The sequence below is a fragment of the Hypomesus nipponensis genome, chromosome 8, assembly GCF_054491055.1.
Source record: "Hypomesus nipponensis isolate SF chromosome 8, ASM5449105v1, whole genome shotgun sequence".
Taxonomy (NCBI): Eukaryota; Metazoa; Chordata; class Actinopteri; order Osmeriformes; family Osmeridae; genus Hypomesus; species Hypomesus nipponensis.
In genome coordinates this window covers 891053-908432 of record NC_140368.1, presented here as the reverse complement: position 1 = coordinate 908432, position 17380 = coordinate 891053, and the positions used below count along the sequence as shown (strand labels likewise).

The 17380-nt window shown below is 42.9% G+C and overlaps 1 protein-coding gene and 1 long non-coding RNA gene across 2 annotated transcripts in view; both read left to right on the top strand.

Annotated features, from left to right (window-relative positions):
- LOC146274655 (uncharacterized) overlaps window positions 1-3354 on the top strand; it is a 45039-nt gene extending 41685 nt beyond the window's left edge. Inside the window, exons 13-17 of the mRNA XM_084702848.1 lie at window positions 804-896; window positions 2139-2220; window positions 2306-2412; window positions 2793-2982; window positions 3213-3354. Coding sequence (XP_084558974.1) covers window positions 804-896; window positions 2139-2220; window positions 2306-2412; window positions 2793-2982; window positions 3213-3220 — 480 coding nt within the window. The 3' untranslated portion in view covers window positions 3221-3354. The remainder of the gene's footprint in view (window positions 1-803; window positions 897-2138; window positions 2221-2305; window positions 2413-2792; window positions 2983-3212) is intronic.
- A 4287-nt stretch (window positions 3355-7641) lies between these two features.
- LOC146274654 (uncharacterized) lies at window positions 7642-16339 on the top strand. Its single transcript, XR_014766287.1, has 4 exons — window positions 7642-7905; window positions 8013-8279; window positions 13980-14048; window positions 14253-16339. It is a non-coding gene; the product is annotated as an uncharacterized LOC146274654 (long non-coding RNA).
- Window positions 16340-17380: the final 1041 nt, after the last annotated feature.

The window sequence follows — 17380 nt, the reverse complement described above, 5'->3', positions numbered from 1 at the left end:
TTCACATGATCCAGATACTGGAGCTTCGACGGCTCCTTGGAGCTCCCAGAGTCTACTTAGGGTGAACTGGTTTCGGAGGAAACTGTTTGGATTTCTTCAGGTCTCTAACAGTTTTCACTTCTGTTCAAGGGTAAATAAACATTTGTTTGAAGCAAAATCATGAGAAATGACACGTTAAGGATTTCCACAGTTTCTCATTCCTGGTCACTCTTTTTTTTAAGTTACACTTTAACAAAAAGCCAATTCATAAGCACGTCAGTGGATTGTCAGCTAAGTTACAAGCTTCCACAGGGTCAATGACGCTCATAGAAAAGGTAGGAAATGCAATGTTAGGATGGACTAACCTTCAAGCTAATGCTTCCAACCAGCCACACTGCTGCTACCTCCCTGTTGCAGCCCAGGCTGTAGCCAGACAGCAGGTCCTATGAAATCAGCTCTCACTTACGGCCTGTCGAGTTAAACCTGTGAATACAGCCCTCTGTCCCCCTAACCAGAGCAGCTCTAGGACCCTGGAGACTCCTGAGGCTGTCGGGAGTCTGAGCCGTAGCGTGTGTGTGGATGTCTAACCCCCCTTGCCTTGGTTTTATGAACCCTCAATTTATTTGGTGGATGGAAGGTGCTGTGTTGTGTTTGGCATGCGTGCATGTGAACACCGCCTGAGTGGCCTCGAGAAGCTCCTGCCCTTCTTTCTCCTTCATCTTTCCCCTCCCGTCCTCTCCTCTGTGTCTCTAACCTCTAACCTTTAACCCCTGGTGGTGACCCCCCCCCCCTCTGCTCTCTCCTGCTGTGCTGTATTTGTGTAGGTTCAGATAGTCTCCAAAAAACTGGACTTCAGCCATGTAACGTCTCGTTTGGGCTCCAAGGACAATATGAAGCATGTCCCTGGAGGAGGGAAAGTAAGTACTAGAGTGCGCTTTAGCTTCGATGGCCATCCACACCACCACACGAGCACGCCAGCTGTCTGGGCGCGGCCGTGTGGGGTCTCCTGGCTGGGACACTGCAGGACAGCAGGTCTCCTGGCTGGGACACTGCAGGGCAGCAGGTCTCCTGGCTGGGACACTGCAGGGCAGCAGGTCTCCTGGCTGGGACACTGCAGGGCAGCAGGTCTCCTGGCTGGGACACTGCAGGACAGCAGGTCTCCTGGCTGGGACACTGCAGGACAGCAGGTCTCCTGGCTGGGACACTGCAGGGCAGCAGGTCTCCTGGCTGGGACACTGCAGGACAGCAGGTCTCCTGGCTGGGACACTGCAGGACAGCAGGTCTCCTGGCTGGGACACTGCAGGGCAGCAGGTCTCCTGGCTGGGACACTGCAGGGCAGCAGGTCTCCTGGCTGGGACACTGCAGGACAGCAGCCACAGACCAGCAGAAGCATGAAACGTTAGGAGAGGCCGTTAATTAGGAGCATTTCTCTCTATTGCTGTGATAGGAAATAAGTGGAGAGAGCTCCAGTACCTGTTGTTGTCTTCAAAGTTCAAAATCGATCAGCGAGTGTGTTCCCCAGTGCATTTTAATCAAGTCAATGAAAATAATAATCGTGACAGTTCATAGATTTTATAGCGTTTTGGGATCAGCAAAATCATTATTAATTGAAGCATGAAGGCTTTGCCCATAGGAGCATTTAAGGAAGTAGTCAATCATAATCCGGATTATTAATTCACCTGGAAGAACCGTGGCCACAGGTGCGGTTGTGTGTTGTGGTTTGAACAGCATGTAAGCTAGCAGCCCTCCTTAGATCCCTGCTGACTGTCCTTGGCTTGAGCTTTTCTTTTCTCTGTCTCTAACTAACCGAACACCAATCAGAACACCAGCCTTTTCTTAATGACCTCTGACCTGCACAGATTCTGGCCTCTGGTAGGCTCTCTTCACACAGGCTTTCCGTTTCGATTCGTTTTCATCCTGTTGCTGTCATGGAAAATATATTCTAACACGTTCACTTAGCAGACGCCTTCATCCAAAGTAATGAACAGGAACCTGCAATCTCTTGATCCACAGTCAAATGTTGCTCCCCCCCCCACGGAGGATGGCTGACAGCTTGTGTTACAAAATGGTGACAGACGGTTCTGAATGAATGATTCACAGAGATGCGAAGATGTCTTAGCAAGACAGCTTGGTCCTCAGCTGGTTTTGTTTGTCTCCAGGTTCAGATACTCAGTAAGAAGGTGGACTTAAGCAAAGTGACGTCAAAGTGTGGTTCTAAGACCAACATCAAACACAAACCAGGTAAGGAGAGGAAGGAAGGCCAGGTTCCATACTTGACTGTTTTACCCACGTCTACTTCCTGACCCAGTGACTGTACGTCCTCTAGGGGGCGGCGATGTCAAGATTGAGGCACACAAAGTGAACTTCAAGGCCCAGTCCAAGATTGGCTCAACGGATAACCTCAATCATGCACAAGGTGGTGACAACGCCAAGGTGAGACTGTGTTAGACGAATGGACCATTGTAGAATTGCATTACACATAGTTTGACCCATTATTATCCATTTTTTTAGCTAGCTTCAACCTAACTATCGTAGTTTCTTAGGCTAACAGACGCACTGATTCTGAATTGTGCAAAGGAACTAGATGTTTAAGATGCAATATGAACCAGAGAGCTTGATTGAACTATCCACTTTTATAACTATTAATATTCTTTAAGAAATATCATACACACGGAAACGCTTGTTAGTGTAATAGTCCCACGTGATGATTGTTCAACTGAACTACACACGCACACTCACACTCACACACCTACACACAGACACCATTAGCAGCAGCTTCCCCCTCAGCTAACACCCAGCTGACATGGTTCCAGGCTGAAGGGAGGCAGGACACAGCAGAGGAGGTGGGGGCTGCACCTGGGGTTTCCCCTGGTCCGGCCCCAGCCTCCCAGCCAGGGCAGGTAGTCAGCCCGGCCCAGGAGAATGGGCTGAAGGAGGGCCTGCCCTGTGGGAACCAGGGCCTACAGGACACCCAGGGCCTGGACTCACTCATCCCAGAATCAAGTAAGTGCAGCTCCACCAGGATCTCTCCCTTCAGGAATAATGTAGTCAGAAATATTTAGGCAGGATGGATTTACTGTGACATCTTGAATGTGTGATCTGTTTGCTGAAAGAAGACCCATTTCCATGTCTTTTGTGACGTTTGCGTGTTTATATGACTTGTGTTAATCATCCGTCCTGTGTGTCTGTGCAGTCCCTGACCACCATGTCATCTTTGACTTCTTATTTTGCAGGCATCTAATTCTGCATTTTTACTATCACTCCACCCTCTGTCTCTCCCCCCTTCTTTCCACCTCTCCTCCCCTCCCTACTCTCCTTCTCTCTTCATTTTCTCCATTTCTCTCACTTCCCCCTCCCCTCTCTCCATCCCTCCTGCTACAGATTGAGTCCTTCAAGCTCAACTTCTCACACGGACCACGGCGCTGACATCATTTCCTGGCCTGCCCCAGAAGACTGCCTCCCAATAAGCCACGCTACCCCCATCAACGCTTCCTTTCCCCCTAGGACTTCCTGGCTAGTGCCAGCCCCCCCCCCCCCCCACCACCACTGGAGCCAGGGGGCAATACTTAAAGAACTATACTCATAACCCCTACATCCCTCACCCCCACCCCATCATGCCACCTTTAGCATCTCCTCCATGCCCCATCCGATGACAGGATCATGTCATGTTTACTTTCGTCTCTCTCATGCTGTCCTGCATCCCCGGCAGCGAAGCTGACGTTGTAAGATGAGGAACGGGTTGAGTGTTGGTTCAGATGGATCGCTCTGCCCTGGTGATGGACCGACCTGATTCTTTCTCCATGCCTTAGATAAACAACAACGTTCATTCAGATCATGTAGAACAGCCCCCCCCCCTGCCCCACTCCCCCACCCTCCAGCACCCCCCCCCCCCCCCCATGCCCCCACCCCTCCAACACCCTCCACTCCTCCTGGACCTCTGGCTTTCCTGGATGCAAAGTAGCATGTGTAGCACCCATTTCCGTGTGACCATACGGGGCTAGCGTGTGTTCCCCATGCCCATCCCTCACCCTCCCCAGCCACAGCCACCTATTCAGACTCCGTCTTCACTATCCACCATAAGAGCAAGAACAAAAGTAGTACATTAATAGTTGACTGTTTGAACTGTAGGATATTTAACTCTCTCTCTCTTTAATCTCTGTGTTTGTGATGATGTGTTTGAGTGAATACTGTAACTTTAGGCTTTTGGTGTTTCTGTTCTGTTTACGTTCTCTCTGGTTTCTTTTCCTCTTCAGCTGTGGTTTAAGCTTTTTCCAAAATGTCTCTTTTTCTCTCTTGTACAAGCAATACAGTGAATGGTCTATTTACCCATAGGACTCAGAAATACACGCACACGTTTTTCAAAATCAAAGGCACACAGTCATGAAGACGCAACTGTATTCAAGGATTAGAGAGACAGGAAGGATGGGGGAGGCTGAAGAGGGAGATGGAAGCTGTCAGGTGTAAGGAGAGACGGGCTGATGCTTAGAGAAGATGATCAGTCTGGAAAGCAGCGAGTTGGGATAAACACAAAAGGAATCAGATTAGGATCTATCTTGGGAATTGTTTCATTCTGAAATGCAGTACATAAGGACTTGAATGTGCATGAATGCTAGGGAGGCAGGTGTCTAGGATGTTGGTGGAGCTGTGTGTCTGATTGTGCCTCTTGTCCTGCTTACCTGAAACTAAGATGAGACCGGGGCTGACAGCTTCCGCTGCAGGGCCCTCCACTACGGAGACACGGGCAGACAGAATGTCATAGTTCAACATGAAACTGTTAAAGCCGCCTGGTGTTGCTGTTGTGAGGACCTAGATAACTTCTTCTTGTGTTTGTGACTAATTATGGTTGTTGTCCCTTCCCAGGTGTTTTGAGGGTAATGAAAACAGTTTTTTGGCAGTTGATATCATAAATGGTTCTGCAGATTAAACAGGACCTGCAGTGCTTGTCTCGTCAGGGTATCGGAAGACGCGTGGCTTATTTCACTCTAGTAGCAATGTATCCAACTATTGCCTCCAATTGCCTTTTAGTGCATGGCCAGATGATATGTTGCAGAACAGGGATCCTGTTTGCATTATGACTTGCAGTGTCGTGCATACAGTCTCTTTAATACTTGGATCAGTTCTAGACAGTAGTGCATCTTTCCTTATTATTGCTTTGGTTTAAAATAACAAGAAGCATTAAGGCTATATGGGGCAGCCCTTTTTACTCTGTTTTAAAATGTACTCATTTAGCTCGTAATCTTTACAATTTCATACCCGGAATAGTGACTATTTGATGCCTCTTCTAATGATCAAAAAGAATGCGAGAATCAGATTCTTTTTTTTAATTTTTATAAAGGCACCTTAAACCTTCAGAGTATCAAAGAGGGTTCCCTGGGATGGAGTTTGTTATATAGAACCCCTGAATTAATGAAGAGGATGGAGTTTATTATGTAGACCTCCTGAATTAATGAAGAGGATGGAGTTTGGAAAACGTACATCAAAGAACTGCATCAGAAGCTTCCCACTAGCCCTTAAATCCTTAAATGAGTGTCCAACTAAGTCAAATTAAATATAGTACCTGTTATCAAAATGATTGAAAATAATCCCTTAATTAAAGAAATCCTGGTTTATTATGAGGATAGGCAATAACTTTGTCTTTTTCACGTGTTGTTTTGAAGGTTCAAAAGAGGTTTGTCGATATGAATGTCTGAGTGGTTTTATATTGTGGCTTTCAGATCAGTACGCAGAGCACCACCTCACCCATGGTTCATAACAGTGCTTCTTGTGCCACCTACTCCTCGCTTAACTAAAGTTGTCCCTATTATAACTGTGCCTGTTTGCAGCCAATTTTACTATTGAAGTTTTCTACCCAGATATTTTACAAATTGCAGTATTTCACTCAGCATTTCCACCAGAACAGACAGACAAACAAAGGGGTGTTGTAAGGATGTTTAGTGTATGTCCATGTAACTTTAATAGTTTTAATGTTAAGGACTTTATTATTATTATTATCAAGCAAGTTCACCTTTTCCACATGAAAAGGGCTGCTGAAGTGAATGAATGTTTTTGAGGTATATAATGTACTAAAGACTCAACTCTCTGTGTATAACGTGTTTCATGAGCTACGTGCAGGATGGTTGTGTGGGCAGGGAATGGCAAAGGGGTTATAGATGTATACACACATACCTGGGAACTCTGTTAAAGGCTAGTTTGTGCAATTCTCTAGATTTGTTAACAGCCTGGTTTTCACAAAACTCTGTACCGTCATCCACACCCGCAAGCGCAGTCTTAAGACGCTAAAGTAATGCTATTTTCAGGAACAAAAACATGCACATGTGAAGACCTTGCAGCAAGGAAGGTTGGAAGCAGACGTGTGGCGTGTCTGCCTGGCCCTCCTCTAAACGCTGGGATTAACAGCAGAGGTCAGGGCCTTGCATTAGGAAGTATCATCACTCAGCCAACTGAAACACATATACAAGTGTATATTCACACCATACAAGTGTGTATGGCAATTTAATCATCCACAAAACCCCAGGGAGGTGTCTGCCCCAAGGCATCATTGTGTGAGACTAACTGTTTGGCTTGTTTAACAAGAGCTCCTCAGTGATCCATCAGAGCTCCATAGATCTGTGTCCACTGCTAGCGTGCGTTTGTACTACGAGTAACGACCTACTTAAAAGCATGCAAAAACCTATGGGATGTGTTCCGTAGAGTAATGTAATTTGCAGAATTTGTCATTTTCAATTTCTTTTTTTTCATTAATTCTGACTTTTATTTTTGGGGTTTGAAAGAAGTGTTTTATTGTGGTTATTTGTTAATTAGTGATGTGATTATTAAACATGAAATAAAATTATGTTCAAGACTCAGTGTTGGAGACGCCAGGTTGTTCCGTTTGCCAACCCCTGGCTAGGAGCACCAAATTTAGCTCGGCTACTTAAAAAAATGTGGGGACAATTTTAGCAACATTTGAAATGAAACTTAAAAACCACGCATTTTCCCTCTAAATTACATACAAGTTTATCTTCCTTGTCAGCCAATAACGATCAGCAAATTGCAAATAGGCATATTGCCTGACTGCAGCAGCGATGTTTTAGGCCTATGTATAAAATATCTGATCATATAAAATGTGTTGTATTACTCTTACAAACATCTCTTTTTTGATCAGTCTAAACACACAAATTAGTCAATGTATTATAATAATTTTTTTAGTTATTGTGCATTCTACGAAATGCAGTTTTACCTCATTTCGCAACTTTAACCTGTCGTCAACCTGTGGTTCCGTCTTTAAAGGGAGAGTGCGCGCCGCGGAGACGGAGCTTGACAGCTCATAACCCGCCGGACCCGGTAATATGTTATCGTTCGAATGTGGGTCCCACAGCGTAACACCTCAAATATGTGATTTCGAACATTCGAATGTTAATTATACATCTGGAATACATCGGCTAAACGTCGTTTAAAGATCTAATACAGACGTCTCAGAGATGCTTATCTTATGTGCAAACGACCTTTATAAGACGATAAAACGATGTAGCTTCTATTATGACGTCATCATGTACATCTGGAATACATCGGCTAAAGGTCGTTTAAAGATTGGATATAAACGTCTCAGAGACGCTTTCCCTGTGTGCAAACGATGTGTAGAAGACGTCTTACAGATGTTCCCCAGATCTTTCGCATAGGCCTACATCTGCAAGACGTCTTACAGACCTACATTTGCTGACTGGGTCCCATTGATTATTGTCCGACAAAAATAACATAGTATGGCTTCAAAATGTACGACAAGGCTTAGTAACACCAGAGACATTCTCTGGTAACACTATGGTAGTAGCATGGAATTGGTAACTTAGCCCGGAAACGAACTAAAGCTAGCTACTAGTAGCTAGCGTTTCGGAAAAATAACACGCAGTGGGGACAGTTAACGCTATGTGTTGCTGCCAGCGTATAATGGTATGTTTGCTTGGAAAATAGCGTAATTTTCTAGGCCATTATGTATGAATATGTGTCTGCAAAATTCGCATGACATTTTCAAATATTATTTTTTTATTCCACAACAGCAGCAAAATGGAAATGATTTCCATAATGAAGCAATTTTGGGCTTGATAGGTCCGAGGAAGAGCTTCACTTCTGAGAAAAGAGAACAAAAGAGAGAAGCAAAACCAAAAGTAGCCTACATTTAGAGTTGAGTCGCAAGCACTCTTTCGCGCCTAGAAGGTAAAGTAACCAAGACAACAAAAATTGCTATTACACACAAATGGGTTAACCATTGGTAGCCTAACGCCGTAGGATAGCAATCTTTCGACGATTAATTTTCACAAGTACAGGTGAGTCATTTAACAGCACAAAAACGACAAATTGCAGGTCGTGTCAAGTTGCAACAGTGGTTGAGCTAACCTAGGCTAGTAGTAACTGTAGTGAGATTAACGTTCGTTAGATAGACTAGCTAGAACACAGTCGCTAGTGTACAGTAGCTGTAGCCTAGTTATTTGGAGCTAGTAAAGTTGCTAGCCAATTCTGACGGGATTTATTTTTGCAACTTTTGAAACCAATAATCAAGTTAAGACATTTAGAACCAATACTAGTACAGGGCTCTCAAGTTTGATAAGTTTGATGACCGTAGCTGTCAACGTTTGGGTACTAAAATCCATGAGACTTGAAAGCCCTTTATCTGACGCTCAGACATTAGCTCAATGCAACACGGTGGCTAAAAGGTAGCTACCAGGGTTCTGAAGCCTCATGCATTGACCGTGAGACACACAGCCCCCTCACACGCTCTCACGCCATACCGAGCATTTCTGACCCTGCGTTCACCCTGCATGACGCGATGCGAGCGACTTCATGTTTTCCATTAATTTTCTATGGAGCCAGGCGAATCGCTTGCGTGGTGCATTGTAAGTAGCGACAAGATCAAATTGAGATTTTCTCAACTTTATGCAAATGGGGAGCGATTTTCTCAAGTGATGGCCAATTGCAGTAGTGCTGTCTCAAATGGAACAATTGCGTTAAACACTTGGCGGAAGTGACGGACGCAAATCTGCTGGCGAAACCTGCCAAAATGAACGCGCTTCTCCACCCCAAGTGGAAAAAGCTGCCGAAAGGGCTCCTCCTCTTCCGCTACGTAGCCAAGATGGCGCCCGTTCAGGGCGAGTAGTGTTCATCCAAGTTTATATATATCTGTGTTCATCGTTGTACCAGAGCCTGTTTAAGGAGAGCCTTGCCACTCCCTATTAAGCCCCATTGTACCGAATTTGGTTGCAGTTCCACCAGAGTTCCACTGGGGGTGATCGCGAGTGAGTGCATGTTGAATGGGAGTCTATGGAGCTAAACGGCTAAATTTGTCTCTTTTGCCTGATTGTGGTTGAGAAATCTCTGATTTGATTGTAGTTTTTGCATGTTCAACATGGATTATAGGTCGAAAGTTGAATGAACGAGTACTTATGTCCTTTTGATTTCTTACAGGGTGAGTCGTTGTTGCCTATAACACGCTAGCATTCTGCTAATGAATGCTGATTGGTTAGTGAAGGACTGATACGACCAGAGCTATTGCTTGAGGGCATCTGAAGCGGAATCAGAATGTCAGAGCGTTAGCCACATTAGCAACAACATTAGCAAGCCAAAACTCTTTCTAGCATGTGTATTGACAGGAAGAGCCTAACCTGTCAGCTGTGTTGTGGATGCCCTGCGAGAAAAAAGTAAGTGACCAGAGCTTGCCTTAAAGCAGTAGCTCTGGTCGTACGATGTGAATGACGTCAATTACATTTTCAAAAGCTTTTTAGAACAGAAAGGCGACTTTTAAAAAATCGAACAGCCAGCAGTGTGTATTTTTTTTGCCTCCCCTTTCGAATTCAGAATTCAAATTACTAGACAAAAATTATATCCTGAGAAAAGTGGATTTTGAGGGGTACCGCTCCATAGACCTCCATTCATTCTGCACTCGCTCGTTAGCGCCCTCACATGGAACTTCAACCAGTTAAGAACACGGAAGTTTCCTGAGAGTGGCAGTTCTCTCTATATTAGACATTCTCTGGTTGTACACTGTTTTTTTGGACCGTTTGCAGTGCGCCATCCGGGTACTTTCAGTGCACTGTATTCTGCTGGTTTTGTGAGTGAAGCGCCCTAAGCACTGAAAGTCAGTGCTCAAAGTGCACAAGTGCGCGGTAGTAGACACAGCCAGTGTTTTCTTGTTTCTCGTAAAGTAGCAACCATGGTAAACATTTCTAGGTTTCAAAGTGGAGAAACTAATCGTTTGTGTGGCTGCTTACCCAGTCCTGTAAGATACATAGCTGTATTTGTACAGAGCTGTTAATGAAAATAAAAAAAACAATGCATGGCGCAAGGTTGCCGAAGTTGTTGGTGATTGTACTTTCTAATTCAGTCTAGTGACATTACGTAACTTCGTTCTGTGGTAACTACTGTAGCTAGCTAGCCCGGCTGGAACTCCATATCGTATCGACAGATTAGCAGAGACTTTGAGTAATATAATAAAACGTTGTGATGCCACGAGAGGCTACACAGCCCTCAGCGGGATGGCTCAAAATAGTGCGAGGACACCGGGGTTGAACGAAAACGAGGGGTTTATTACTGATCCTCGGAATAAAAAAAAAAAAACTAACTCTTGCATACAATGCCAGAAAACTTATACCGCCTCTTCCTTCTGCAGGCCTCCTTCTCCTCACCCCACACCGCTTAACTGTGGCTCTCCCTCTTTAACCGAACCCTTTCGGTCATTACGGTCTGATCAGTCCCAGGTGTGCGGGAATGCCCCGCTTTGAGGGAGGGATGGAGCTCCCCACTCCCCCAGCAGAGGGAGCTATAGCTGCTCAGGGCTGCAGCCACCTCTGGGGAACGTAGCACCCCTCCAGGACCCAGCCTCTCGTGACGTCACAACGTTTTTTACACATTTCAATGTGTATGTCTATTAAACAGAGTTGTATTTTGATCGATGTTGCGAGTACGTAAACCCAAGTCTTCACACTGGGCCATTACAACTACAACAGTGACTTTAGAGAAATACATTCTAAATGAATCTGTTTGAAACGCCCCCGAGCGGGGTTGAACTGTGGGAAGGCTGCAGTATGAACGAAGGGTCAGAGCGTTATGGACGTCCTCGCTAGGGGGAGTTTTAGCATGCTGTTGAAACATCTTGCCTAGGGCCCCTGGGCAAGGGCGTTCAGCAATCGCTATCGAATCAACAGCCAAGTGCAATGTAGCTAGCAGGTGAAGAATACACACAACGAAAATCACCAGTTAACTACATTTAAATTTGCAAGAACTATAGACGAATTATTTGTTTGTAAACATTTGGGACGCGCGCGCAATGTGGCTGCAGAAAAACGGGAAAGGATAGCATTTTAAATGGCAAAAGGACCACACGGATAATACAAATAGTTGGATTTTAAAAGACCAAAAGGGTCAAGGAGGACAGCCTATAAGAGAGAAAGCGATTACCCATTGATCTGTCGCATCTGAATTTTGATTCGGGTCGCAAAAGTCTTGAAATTTGAGTGAGAATGTTGCCCGGTACAGACCGCATAGTTGAGCGGCAACCATGTATTCACGTCATGTCACAAAGTTCATAATTTTACAGTTTTCCAGTCAATTCTACATCTAAAAAGTCGAGCAGGGCAGCTTTCAAGAGATATGGGAATTCTGCTTTTAGCCAGCTGGTCCGATTATTTTTCTGATTTGTTTAAACTGGCAATCTGAGTGAGACTGCATCCCCGTTACACTGTTTTCACGTTAGCCTCAGTCAGACTGGCTCACTGGCAGTGTGCACAATGTTGTATTTCACTCCATGCTTCCAGAAACGTCAGGGAGGACTGCCTAATGTAGATACGAGCCTGATGAAGATAGCCAGCATCTCGGATTTCTTTAACCGAGCCTGTTTCATTCGTCATTTGCCTGAGAAAGCGACCTCTGTTAGCCAGGTTTTGCCCGATCACTTGGTCAGGCTATTTAAGGGTATCGGGGTCAAGTGACTTTTGTGCATAGGCAAGTGAAACGTAAATGTATTTGTCCAAAGGCCAAGAGCTTCAAAAAGTTAATATCAAGCCCTGCAATCCAGTGGCCAGAGATATATGATGACCTGATCGACACTACAAGTGTAATAGACCGGAGAGAAGTTCGTCTTTTGCAACTGACATGCGCAGTTGAGCCTCCTTGACAGTTATGTGACGTAGGGTAATAATTGGTCTATAGACTAATACAATAACATTAACGCCGAGTGGCGCACGTGCCCGCTCGCGGTGTGAACGCGTGTCCGTGCTATTCTCCGACATGCACTCTGCTGATAGACGGCCTTTTGTACGGCCCTATATCTGATACCGTGGCGGCAGAAATGTTGCCATGGCGAGAGCCACCACAGCCAAATCAACATAGTGGAAACACTGCATTTATTTATTTACATACAGAAGTAGGCCAATCAACAATAAAATCTCATGACAATATAGACTTGAAAAACAACTTTAATATATATGGGGTTACGGTTTGCCTAGATATAGGCTACATATACTTAAATTATTTCGTGAATTGTTAATAAAGACTTGTATAAAGATTTAAACATTGTGTTATAACCCTTTGATATCCATAGCTGTCAGTTTCAAGACATGGCCAAGTTGAGATATAAAGGAGAAATATACAGATGTGTTTGATGGAGAACAGCACATCAAGATCAGAGCAGATGCTCGAAGGAACGTCCCCGTGGCCTTGAGAGACAAAGAAGAATGGAAAACCTGGACGTCATTGAAAAAGTAACAGAACCCAGGCAGTAGGTAAGCAGCATGGTCACAGTATGGAAACCAGAAAAATTGAAGATCCGGATATGCATGGACCCCAAGGATTTGAATGCCGCTATTGAAAGGGAATACTACCCCATGAGGACGATTGAAGAAGTGATGGCACGGATGGCAGGAGCTTAAGTGTTTAACACACTAGATACTCAATGTGGATACTGGCAGGTCAAGTTGGCTAAAGAAAGCTCAGCGCTATGCACTTTTAACACCCTTTTCAATCATTACGCATACAAAAGGCTACCTTTCGGAATAAATAAAACTGGAGAAATATTTCAAAGACTGAGTCATGACAGAAATGTTCGAAGACATTGAGTGAGTGGAGGTAATCGTTGACGACATCCTCGTATGGGGAGAAAACGAAGAGCAGCACAACCAGAGATTGAAAAGGGTGTTAGAGCGAGTGAGAGAAAAGAAACAAAACTCAACTCAAAAAAATGCACATTCACTACACAAGAAGTCAAAAACATCCTAACCAGTCCCCCCAGGATTTCGCGGGCTTTTTGGTGCGGGCTAAAATTCCTGATTTCGCAGGAGCTTTTCCAAAAAGTTGCAATGAAAGTTGCAGTGTTTTTTAGGTGTTTGTTGCGATGAAATTGCAACAAACACGTGAAAGTTGTGATAAAGTGAAAGTTGTGATAAAAAGTTGCAAGTTTCCCTCTTTGTAATTTTAATTGAGTTATTGGTTGAAAAATAGGTAATTAACAAACATTCATTAAAGAATAAAACTATGGTGACCAGATGTCCTCTTTTACCCGGACATGTCCTCTTTCCAAGACCTAAAAAATGCATCCGGCAGGGATTGTCCAGGATTTTGCCTCATCGGATATTTGTGTTTCTCTGGGTTTTTCACAAACTATTACGCCCTTACACGTTTTGGAAAGGGTATCTCCCTTACGTGCGAGCACTGACTGTAGAGAGAACTGTCATTTCAATTCAATCAGATAGTGCAGCATGCAATACATGACCAGCACAACCCCGCCCCCCACACACACACCCCCACTTTGACGTGACGAAGTGTCCTCTTTTTCACAAACTCAAATTCGGTCACCCTAATAAAACCATTGAGAAATGGTCCCCTAAATAAGCTTACCAACATACCAATTTTCATCATATCCATCATTTATCCTTATCCAACCAGGATTTATATTCGCATTGACGGGAGGAATCTCCTATTTTTTTACAAATCTATAATATCTGTCTGCAATAACGCTGTTGGCCTCTTTTCAACTTCAGGCATAGACAGTAGAAGAAAACACGGAGCGATTGACTGGTTGCGCAACCTTGGATACAGGACAGTTAACGGTGTGTTTTTTGCCTGCATGTCTCTAGATATCTGGCACCTTATTGAACACAATTAAAAAGAGTGAAAGAGTTCACAGACACCAGAATGAACGCGTTCACACTATCGTTCATCAGGCAGTAATACAGTACTTTCAGTTCACGTTCACCAAAATTATGAACGAGTTCATGAACTTTCTTTAATGAACGCGTGCTGCCAACCCTCAGCCCAGGAGACACAGTGAGGTTAAGGGAGGGCAAGCAGTGGAGACCAGCTACACCGGAGCCACGGTCCTACCTAGTGGAAGCAGACGGACAGCAGTACAGGTGAAATAGAAGAGAGCTCATCAAAATGGAGGAAGACACCCCTGCATGTACAGAGGGGAAAGGAGAGAACACTGAGAGAGAAGAAAGACGATGCACTTTAAGAAAACCCAAACAAAGACTGAACTTGTAAAAAAAGAAAATGAACTTAACTGAATTACAGGTTACATGTTATAAATGTTATTCCCTCAAAGGAAGTTACAGAGAGAATCCATATTTTAAATGCTGCTATTTTAGTTGCAACTGTAAGTAGTACTGTTGCCCTATATTTTTATTAAATTACTTGAAAATGGGAGATGTAGATTATATAACATCCCCAGGACACAAGAGGACGCTGTTGTATATAATGTATGTTTACAGACTGGTAGTTTGTTGTACAGGATATTATTGTTTTCATTAAAGCATTAGTCTTGCACTCAATGGAGTAAGTCACATCTCATTACAACTAGTATTGTTTCAAAGTCAATACACGTAAAACAAAAGGCCTATAAGGCGTGTTTGCTGTAGATTCATATATATTAAATCAGTCACAGATAGTTTTTATCTTAAACTACTGGTCTCTACTTGGATAATTTGGAGAAGTACTCGCTTCTGGAAAAAAAGACACTTGATTTCAACCCTTCACATTGGGAAATTCCAGTTAACTAACAAAGTTAACTAAGGCCAGTCTCCATGAAACAATCTGAATGTTCTCACCTCAAGGTTTTATGGTGTGTTTTCATTCTTTTTCCACTCTTTATAAAGGGTGGTGTATTGCTCCTTAATGGAAAGAACTCGTGATTAATATAGTAATTTATGTTGTATGTTCTTTATTTTGGGTTAGAGGTGTGGATCTATTAGACCTAAAAGGCTTGTTGTTACGTGTGAGTGAGTTCAAACAATGGTAGAACTGACATAGAAGGCATGGTCCTTTGGAACTACTAATTTAGCAACTTGAAAATGTTTTGATAAAATATGAGGTGGCTTCATGGTGCTACTGGCAAATGTCTGAAACATTAGCTCCCTCCTCCACGGTAAAGTCTCAGACCTCTGGAGGACCCAGCTCTGGGCATGATTTACCATCTATTGACATTTGACTTTGGTTTTCTGGTGGCAACCATTAAACACATGATCCTAATCAGAAATTCAGAAGTAACATTTTAAGTTTTTTCATTAATGATTTTAAAGATGAGTTTGTGCATTTTTGACCGATTTCATGATTAAGCAATAATGCACAACTATATGCAAAAACGTTTTTGCATATAGTTGAGAGGGTTTCTTGGTAATACGTCATTTCTAAGTTAATTTTTCGTGCTGCCAAATACAGATTTTAATTGGATATCTATGATATATTTCATGATGCATGGTGTGAACATACCTCAACATTTAATCCGTAGGATGCATATACTGTACAGCTGTCCTTGTTTGTTTACCATACAAGGTCACTACTGTGAATTGTAACCAAGAGTGCTATTGTTAGGGTACCCTTACATCCCATCTTGTTGACATTGCATTGTTTTCTTTCTCGTTATCCTTGAGGATAAAGATAACCCTGTGAAATAGTTGTTAGATTCTTTCAATGGAGCGTTAAGTACTGTGACACTTAAAGGCCAGCATCGTGGTGTTGTGAAGGATGTGTCAGCAGATGCATGTCTGCGAATGTCTCAATGCACATAAATAGGTTTAACACAAGGAACATGACACCCTCATTGTTTGATTCATGATCACTCTAGAAAAAGTCATTGTAAATATATACATATATGTTTTGTTATTTACTGCAATTATTTTCTGCTAATGTCTCACTGCTAGTTTTATAAATTTTCTAGAAAATGTTGTAGATAATCTTATCTTATTTTGCATCCATTTAATTCTGCATTCTAAGTCTACTTCCATATAAATCCACTAAAAGCAAATGTATTAATTATTATTTTCAGTTTATGATTTTTCAAGTAATTGTGATGACTAATAATGATTAGGCAGTAAAATGACCATTGATAGCTACCTAAGTATAATATCCCTTGATCTGTTTGTGAATTTGTGGAAATTAAAATATACGTTTCTAAATTAAGATATGTAGGCTAAGTCATTTATCTTCATTATATATGTGGCAAAATATTTGTCTTAGATTATGAGCGGAAAGTAAATAGAACAAGGTGTTGAGGCAAGGGCCAGTAGGTCTCCAATTTACAAGTGCTAGTGTTAAAGATCAAGATAGCTGTCAGGGAAAGGGTGATCTTGTCTACAAGGTGTTAACACAGTTGCAGTCAAGTTAAGAGTTACTTCCTTCAAGACCTTTGCATGGCTAATAGGGTTCTCCAATTATCCTACATAGCTGAGCATACCACTGTCTGCTGAAGGTCCCTTTCACTCTCAGCTGTCCAAGTGTCATTTGAGCCTTGACATACATGAACACATGGACTAACCTCAACCCATACGTGGATGACCATCTGTCTTTGTAGGTTGACAGACTCTTCCAGGATACCTGCCTTTCCTCCCCAGACAGGCTCACTAAGGCACATGGTTGAGAAGAGGGTGACTGAAAATGCTCAAGGATTTTTTTATATTTTTTATTTCACCTTTATTTAGCCAGGTAGGCTGGTTGAGAACAAGTTCTCATTTACAACTGCGACCTGGCCAAGATACAACATAGCAATAAGACGCATAAAACAGAGTTTCACATAGAATAAACAAACATAATAAGCACAGTAATTACAAATAAAACAGTTTAACACTGAGGATAAAAGTGCAGGTAGAAATACTGGAGTGCAAAGGAGCAAGGATGCAGGGGTACTACTACAGTATATTCTTCAGGAAAGCAGAATCTTCCAGTTTTACTAGGTCATTTTTTAATTAAAATTTAACTGAACTACTGTATTGAAATGACATGGTGATTATAACTCATTGAATATGATGACGATTTGCAAAAACAATTGCATTAGTTTTAGCCCAAAATAGTTTTTTGAGCATTATATAAATATTATGTTGGACTCATTGTTATATTTGCTGAATGTATTTAACTATGAGTATTATTATATTGAACTTGAATGTAACAG